Genomic DNA, 8,789 nt, shown 5'->3' with positions numbered 1-8,789 from the left:
AACTGGAAGTCTGTCCTTGTGTCTTGCTTAAGTGTTTTCTCATTTTAATTTTTGTTGTTGGACTGTCCTTGGTTTAACCTCTGGATTATCACCCAAATCTTCCTGATATAGTTGCACCCTAGCTTCTGTGCCTGTAATGACCCACGGACATTCTCATCTTCATAACATCAGAGAAAACAGCTCATCAAATCAACGGCAATGCTTTACCCCAACTGATACAATCAGCAACACATTAAGATCAAGCACAACTTGGACACTGACCTCCTGTGGTAGTCACTAGTCTATCACCCTTAAATCATTTGAATTAAATTGAAATCAAGAAGCAGTCCAGAACATGTCTGCAGGGAACAAACTTTTCAATATAGTATATTAACCATTTAATGGCTCAGACAGAGCGAGGATGGAAGACCCCTGATCTCAGTTAGCTGATTGCTGAACCCCATGACGCTGACTGACCTCGGGCTGCAAGGCCCAGATTGAGTTCCCCATCCTTCTGAATGGTTGAACTCCGCAACGTTCTATTACAGGTTTCCCCTGCCCTTTCTTTAAAGATGTTCAAAGTTGGGGATTCAGAAAAATACCCTTGATGACCACCTCTGACTTTGCAGAGTGGGTCCAAAGACTTGCACAGTCAGGAGGTCTGAGAGTGACGGGGGGGGCTTATGGAGGTTCAGGGGCGCCCGCACAGTTACCTTCCTGGCGCTTGAACGATGGCGTCTGGGTCGGGAGCAGGCGTGGTTCTCCTTCCCGCGATGGATCGGGGCCCGGCCTACCTCCCAGCGCTTGAGCGATGGCTGCTCTATAGTCTCTCTTAATGCCCACAAAATCAGTAAGGAATCTTCATTCTGATTCAACAAAAGTCTCCCTCACCCTATGTGAGCTTTAGAAACAGTTTAATTTAAAGTTTTCCAGTTGCCCTTTGCCTGACTTGTGGAGCTTCACCCTGAACAGGTGCATCTCATCCTTAATCTTCAGCAAAGAATTAGGGAATCCCAAGCAGATTTTCCAAAGTCTTTTTTATTATTGTTGTTGGTAGTACTCAACTAGGGCCGTGAGCACCTCTTTTTCTGTATATCTCCCTCTTTGGAATTCTTCCTCACAGTTCATAGCTCCTTCAATCTCCTTAAACTCTCTAGTCTCCATCTCCAACCTGTAAGATTTCTATGCTTTGTATAGTACCACATTCCCTGAACTAGAAATGTGCCTCACTGTACCCCATTCCCTGTACTAGAATGTTCCTCCAGGCCAATGAAATAAGTAGGGCTCACTTCAGTTGTTTCTCCTGGGATCTCAGGTCTGCTTCATTTTTGTCCAGTGTCTGAAACAGTTTACAATAGCAGAGTAAATTTGTTATTCCATCATGGCTAGAAACGGAAGGGATAGCCATGTTAATATCCAACAAAATTAGACAAAGCATTGCTAAAGAATAACTTGACTCACTTTTTTCTTTTTAAGACAGGGCATAGCTATGCATTTCAGGCCAGCCTTGAGCTCACTATGTAGCCCTGGTTGTGCTACCATACCTGGCTAACACATTTTACATTAATAAACTGTTCTGGGCTGGGAATTTAGCTTGGTGGTGCTGCACCTGCCTTGCAAGCGCAGGGTCCTGAGTTTCATCCCCAGTACTGCCAAATAAACTTCAATTTACCAGCAAGAGACTGCAGTTCTAATGTGTATATCCCTAATGAAATAGTGTTAAAAATATATAAAGTATCTGTGCATGCCTGTAATCTCAGTTCTGCAGAGGCTGAAGCAGGAGGATCACTGAGTTCAAGGCCATCGTCAGCTACATATGAGATATTGTCAAAAACAAACAAAATATATCAAAATAAAACTTCAAGGTTGAATTGTATATATTCAATATTGATAAAGTAAGAAAAAGTAGGACCAGGGATTTAGCTCACTGGTTCCGCTGCCTGCCTCGCAAGCACAAGGACCTGAGTTTGATCCCTGGTACCAAAAAGAAAAAAGAAAAAGTAAAGCAGAAGAGTTGAACAGTGACATCAGCAACTTGATTTAATGGACCTATGATATATAGCACTCTGAATTATAGAATACAGATTCTTCTCATGCATGCATTGAATCAATAATAAGCAAAAAAAGCAACTCTTAAAAAATTAAAGACTGTCCAGGGCTGAGCATAGTGGTATTTATTTATAATTGCAGCACTAGAGATTGAGGCAGGAGGAGCAGGTCAGCCTTGGCTACATAGCATGTTCAAAGCTGGCTTGGACTATATAACAAGACCGTATGTCAGAAAACCAACAGGATGGGGGTAGGACCCACAAACACACTCATCCAGAACTCTTTTTTTTTTTTTTTTCTTTGAGATGGTGTAGTCCAGGCTGGTCTTGAACTCACAGCAGTCTTCCTACCTCAGCCTCTCCCCCAAGTGCTGTGATTATAGGCATGTGCCACCACACATCCAGGACTCCTGACTATGGTGTATTTTATTAGAAATAAATAACAGAGGGCCGGGGATTTAGCTCAGTGGTTCTGCCGCCTGCCTTGCAAGCCCAAGGACCCAAGTTCTATCCCCAGTACCAAAAACAAACAAACAAACAAAAAAACCAAATAAATAACAGAGTCCTTAAACATTACTAATTTTTTAAACCACTCATGATTTTCTTAAAATGTATGAAAATGAAGCCAAGCATGATGGCCAATGCCTGTAATCCCAGCACTGGGGAGGGTGAGGTAAGATGATCACCACAATTTCAAGGCCAGTCTAAACTACATAGTGAGACACTGCCTCAAAAAGATGGGGGGGGTATTGGTTCCACCACCTGCCTCACAAGCAAAAGAGCCCCCTCCCAAAAAAAGGAAAGAAAGAAAAGAAAAAAATTAATAAAATAAATGGAAATTAGATATTCAGAATTTGATTATAGTGATTTTAATTTGAAGGAAACATACAAAGCCTTAGGTATTACAGAAGTACAATGTAAACGTTAGTGCATTACAAACAAGATTTTAGTTAGAAAAAGACAAGAAGTACAAAGTACATAGAAATCACACAGGTGGAGAATTAAAGCCAAAAGTTGGCAAAATATTAAAGTAATAATTGACAAATCTATGAAAATTCTTAAATAAGACACAGATAAAAAACTAGGAGGCCAAGAATTTAGCTCAGTGGTTCTGGCGACTGTCTCGCAAGTGCAAGGACCTGAGTTTGAGCCCCGGTACCAAAAACCAAACCAAACCAAAACAAAACAAAAAACAGTAAAAACTAGGAATGAAAAAACAAACACAGATAAACTGATTTTTTAAACAACATGAACAGAGCTAGATGCAGTGGAGCATACCTTTGATCCTAGTACTCTAGGAGGCTGAGGCCAAATGATTGCAATTTCAAGTCCAACATGGGGAACTTAGTGAGATTCGTCTCAAAATGAATAGGACTGATTATGTAGCTCAGTGCCAAGACCTGGGTTCAATCCACAGTACCACCAAAAAAAAAAAGAACATGGACAGACCAGATGCAGTGATACTCAACTATAGTTCCAGCTACTGAGAACTATAGGCTGAAGGTAGAGAGGCTGAGGCTGGAGGATCATTTGAGCCCAGGAGTTCAAGGCCTTTATGGGGTGTTGTGAGACGCTGTCTAGAAAAAGAATATGAATAATTTATGCTAATACATTTGAAAACAAAAGACATTCCTAGGATAACATAATTTACTAATATTCAAGAAGATTGGCTAGCTTTATAACCATTAAATATATTGAATCAGTAGTAAAGAATATTCCCATAAAGGAAATACCTGCCCTGCCAGACATGGTGGCCTATCCCTGTAATCCTTGGGAGGCTGAGACACAAGGATTACAACTTTGAGGCCAACATGGGCAATTTCGTGAGAACTTGTCTCAAAATTTAATAAAACAGGCTGGGATTGTCCTATATACTGTGGGTTCGACCCTAAGTACTACCCCCAAAAAAAAATAGAAAAATCAAAGAAAAAATATTATCAGCCCTAAATGGTTTAACAGATTAATTCTACCACTCCCATACTCGGGATTGAACTGAGTTACGTGCACCAGCCATTTTTTTTCTTTTTCTTTTTCTTTTTTGAAACAGGATTTCACTCTGAGGTTCAATCTGGGCTTGGATCACTATGTAGCACAGACTGGCCTTGAACTCATGGCAATCCTCCTGCCTCAGCCTACCAAGTGCTGGCATTGCCACCACACCTGGCTATCACATTTTTTTTTTAGCTTTAATTGAGTTTATTGGTACATTTTAGGGATACAGTACAGTTACATTCATTGTTGGAATCTTGTACCTCTACATGACAAGTCTTGATTCTCATTTTTTCCCCTTACCCCTGCCCTCCCTTCACCCCCTCCTCCCCTTCCCATCACATTTTTAATATGTACATTATTTTACTTCTTCAAAAAAATTAAAAAAGAAAAACTTTTCATAATCAAAGAAGGATGAGAAAGTCCTATTCTAGTTACCGAACAAGATTACAAAAGTTCTAATCATAATATTACTCTAATCATAATATTAAGAAACATACCCAACAATATACAAAAATATATAATTCATCCTAAATTTGACTTATCCTAGGACTCCAGGAGTGATTTTCTATTATAAAATCTTCAGGGCCTGGGATTTAGCTCAGTGGTTCTCCCATCTGCCTCGCAAGCACAGGGTCCTGAGTTCAATCCCCGGTACAAAAAAAAAAAATCTTCAGATTTAGTCATTCATTATGCATTTAAGCAGAAAAACTAGATATCGATAGTTGCAGAGGCTGGGATACAGCTCAGTGGTACCACACCTGACTGGCAAGCACAAGGTCCTGAGTTCAATCCCTGGTACAGCAAAAGAAATTTAATTTAATTTTTTTTTTAAAAGTTTCAGAAAAGAATTAGATCACGTTCAACAGCTTTTTTTAAACCATTTTTAATAGCTTCATTATTAACGACTCACCAACTCAAGTGTATTGGGCTGAAGTTATGAAAGGAAGCATCAGGTGCAGTTAAGGAATTAGTAAGCCTCCTAGAGAACCTGTGGTCCACCTGGTATAGGGGAAGGATGGGGAACAGTGAAAAGAAAGTGCTGCCTTTGTCTTTGACAGTTTATTTGTATCTTGCCTTCTAGAGACCATGGCAAGCCCGGGGAAAGATAATTATCGAATGAAGAGCTATAAGAACAATGCCCTAAACCCTGAAGAAATGAGGCGAAGAAGAGAGGAAGAGGGCATTCAGCTCCGAAAGCAGAAAAGGGAGCAACAAGTGAGTTGATGAGTATTCTCAAAACATACATTCAGGGAGACGATCCAGCCTCCATTGTTGGCTTTTACCTTGCTCACTGACATTCCCCTTAAGAAAATTTAGCTTAGCCGGGCGTGGTGGCTCACACCTATAATCCCAGCACTGGGGAGGCTGAGGCAGGAGGATCGCTGTGAGTTCAGATCAGCCTGGGCTACATCGTGAGTTCCAGATCAGTCTCAACTACATAGTGAGACCCTGTCTCAAAAAAAAAACCAAAAAAAAAAAAAAAGAAAGAAAGAAAGAAAAATTTAGCATAATTACTTAGTGTTGTAGTCAGGTTTTGGTAAGGGATTACATTAAATACAGGACACATAGTTTATAGGGTTATTTTATGATAATTAAGAGTCAAATGCAAAGAAGTGCAAGAGAGATTAACTGTACACTAGGGGCCCAAAGAATCCATCTGAGGTCTTGGATCCCAGCAGTTTCCCACACAAGTCCAGCTAAAGGCTTAGAGTCCACAACAATGTCTCATGTTTGTGCTTGTCCTTATTAAGGATCTGTACCTGGAACGCCCAAAGGCCAGTAGTGGAAGCCAGAAAATGTATGCTGGTGAGATGAAAGATTTGTACCACCAAGCTGAGAGATCCACATTGGAGCCAGGAACTGATACAGTAAAGATCAGAGCTCCCCTGATGGAAATAGCAACCATTCCCAGCTAATAGTGAGGCCCCAAGCTCCTCCTCCAACAAGAACAGCCTAGTTTGCCTCAAGAAAATCATCCACCCCAATAATGAATGTAACTGTTCTGTATACCTAAAATGTACTAATAAACTCAATGAGAGAAAAAAAAAAGAAAGAAAATCATCTGCAGCAAGCTTCTAGAAAATCAAGAGGCCAAGATCTTCCCCCCCAGTTCTCTTTTTATGGCTATTGGTAATAATCTTCAGGTGGCTCCTCCATACCCAGACCATGTTGATTCAGTTCAGCTGGGCGTTACAAGTTGACCATTAGTCCACTCAGTGGGCCAGCCATCTAGTTTCCTTTTAAGAAATGTTGGAAGCTTTAAGAAAGCTCCCCTTTCCATAAATTAGACCAACTCAGACATCATTTATACCCTTTAATATAATGATATATAGTACTTCTAGCTCTTTTCGTCTTTGCCTTCATCACATTGCTGTAAGTATTAGATCTGGCTTTCAAGATTTCAGCTCCAGATCTGGTCATTTAGGATGCTTATTAGCCATTCTGGGTTGCCTTTTTTTTTGTTTTGTTTTGTTTTAAAGTCTGTGCTTTGCAGGTGTTCCTAGGACTGAGACTATACTAGTGTGACACCACCTGCACTCCCACCTCTTACCCTTTCCCAGATTGATACAGCTCATGTATAGACTCCATCACCCATTTTGGTTTTGCCTGTCCTCTTGATATTCCATTTTTGTACCAGGGATCAAACTCGGGACCTTGCACTTGTAAGGCGAGCATGGTGCCACTGAACTAAATCCCTGGCCCTTACCATCAGTCTTTCAGAGCCGCCTTACCCATAATTTTTTTACACAATAGATAAAGATGTTTTTTAAAGTTTTTCCCTTATAAAAAAATGTTCTTTTAAAAGATTAGAAAAATCAGATAACATAGAAAGTAAAGCCATTGAATGACTTGCTGTGTCAGTATTAGGAAGCTTAGCCTTCTTTTCTCAGTTGCCCTAGCACAGTAATGGTGAAACTTTTAGAGTTTTCAATGATACAGCCCACTGTGGCACACATGCCATAGGTTCACCACCATTGCCTAGCATATCCTTTTCTGTTCAGCCATAATTAGCACTGGTTTCTTTGTTTTCTTTGGTTCAGTGAGTAGTCCTCTCATTGTCTCTTCATTTTACTTTCAGCTTTTTAAAAGAAGAAATGTGGAACTGATTAATGAAGAAGCTGCCATGTTTGATAGTCTCCTCATGGACTCTTACGTGAGCTCTACTACTGGGGTAAGGCCCTTGCATGTGCCTGAGGCAGGCCTGGAGCATACCTGCTTCTACAGAACAAATTGGATGGTTCGTATCATCTAGTAGCTTTGCCAGTAATGTTAAGCTCTTTCTTTCATGGGTCCTTTTGTAAATGGTCAGCTCAAAGATCCAGAGAAGCATTTGAGGAAGTAATAGTTCTGTCAGAGATTAGGAATCACTGTTGAATGTCTGAACTTGACACAAGCATGGATTAAATCCTTCTGAGCCTGTTTCTTAGGCCTTCCTCTTACCCTAAAGTCTTAGAAAGCAGGATAATATGCTCACATCTGGCTATAATGTTGGTTTTCAAAGTTCTAAACCTGTTTTATATTCTAGGAGAGTGTGATCACAAGAGAGATGGTGGAGATGCTCTTTTCTGATGATTCTGACTTACAGTTAGCAACCACACAGAAATTTCGGAAACTGCTCTCCAAAGGTAAAGTTTGGTTCCTCCCAGAGAGGCTCCATGTGATTTAGTGTCTTGTTACTCATCACTGGCCTTATCACCTCTCTGTATTGAGTTCGGATGCAGAATCCTGAATATAGGAGGCCAACTGTACTTATTACCTTCTAACAATAGAATATGTTTCCTCACTTGATTATTAATGAGGGCAGAGACTTGAATTTTGTACACTTTGGAATTGTGTGGCACATAGTAATTGTAGAAATTGGAGGCTGGGTGTGGTGGCAAACACCTGTAATCCCAGCTCTGGCAAAGCTGAGGCAGGAGGATTGTCACAAGTCCAAAGCCAGCCTGGACTACATAGTGATTTCAAGGCCAGCCTGAACTACCTATATACTGAGTTTTTTTGTCTCAAAAAACCAAAAAAGCTGGATGTTGTGGCAAATGACTATAATGCCAGCACTCAGGAGACTGAGGCAGGATTGTCACAAGTCCAAGGCCAGCCTAGACTACATAAGACCCTGTCTCAAAAAATTTCTAAAAATCCAATAAAACAGAACACTACTGATCTTTCGTAGAAGGGAAATGTATAAATTAGGGCTACTTATCTCTTGCATTTTCCTCTTCCTGTTTTGTGTATACATTAAGTAAGCCAAAGGTGATCATGCTAAATTAGGCTTACCTCTGTGCTTTACCATGTCAACCATATTATGCAATCCAGAGGTGAGCAGGCATTGTTTAAACCACTTGGCAAGCCAGGCATGGTGGTGCACACTTGTAATCCCAGCACTTGGGAGGCTGAGGCAGGTGGATCACTCTGAGTTTGAGACCAGCCTGGACTACATAGTGAGTTCCAGGTCAATCTCAACTACATAGTGAGACCCTGTCTCAAACAACAACAACAACAACAAAGGAAATCCTGTAGATTCTCACGATGCTCTCAAATTCAGTGCACTCTATGTGTCACTTAGATATATTTATAACCTTTTATTTTTTTACTTTGTTTTGATTTTATACTCTCCATTTGGAGTATGTATAAAATAATTTCCATTTTATCACTGGGGGAAAATATACAAGTCAGATCAGTCACAGTGACTGCAAGATGCAAGCCAGTTGTCATTGCTTAGGAAATGTAGAAGAGTCTCCAGTTATGTAGAAGAGTAGCAGTTAGTACTTT

General features: G+C 40.4%; 1 protein-coding gene across 3 annotated transcripts in view; it reads left to right on the top strand.

The window, feature by feature from the left end:
* Kpna6 (karyopherin subunit alpha 6) overlaps positions 1 to 8,789 on the top strand; it is a 57,625-nt gene that overhangs the window by 29,943 nt on the left and 18,893 nt on the right. For 2 of the 3 annotated variants that reach the window (XM_033767446.1, XM_019207120.2), the window contains exons 2-4: positions 5,101 to 5,234; positions 7,099 to 7,257; positions 7,546 to 7,645. In XM_033767446.1, the coding sequence (XP_033623337.1) occupies positions 5,101 to 5,234; positions 7,099 to 7,257; positions 7,546 to 7,645 (393 nt within the window). The remainder of the gene's footprint in view (positions 1 to 5,100; positions 5,235 to 7,098; positions 7,258 to 7,545; positions 7,646 to 8,789) is intronic. The other variant, XM_010621572.3, reaches the window with a different exon arrangement.

The sequence above is a fragment of the Fukomys damarensis genome, unplaced genomic scaffold (assembly GCF_012274545.1).
Source record: "Fukomys damarensis isolate Sample0158 unplaced genomic scaffold, DMR_v1.0_HiC HiC_scaffold_23, whole genome shotgun sequence".
In the NCBI taxonomy this organism is placed as follows: domain Eukaryota; kingdom Metazoa; phylum Chordata; class Mammalia; order Rodentia; family Bathyergidae; genus Fukomys; species Fukomys damarensis.
Note: the sequence above shows the minus strand (reverse complement) of the source record. Positions and strands in the feature narration are given on the sequence as shown.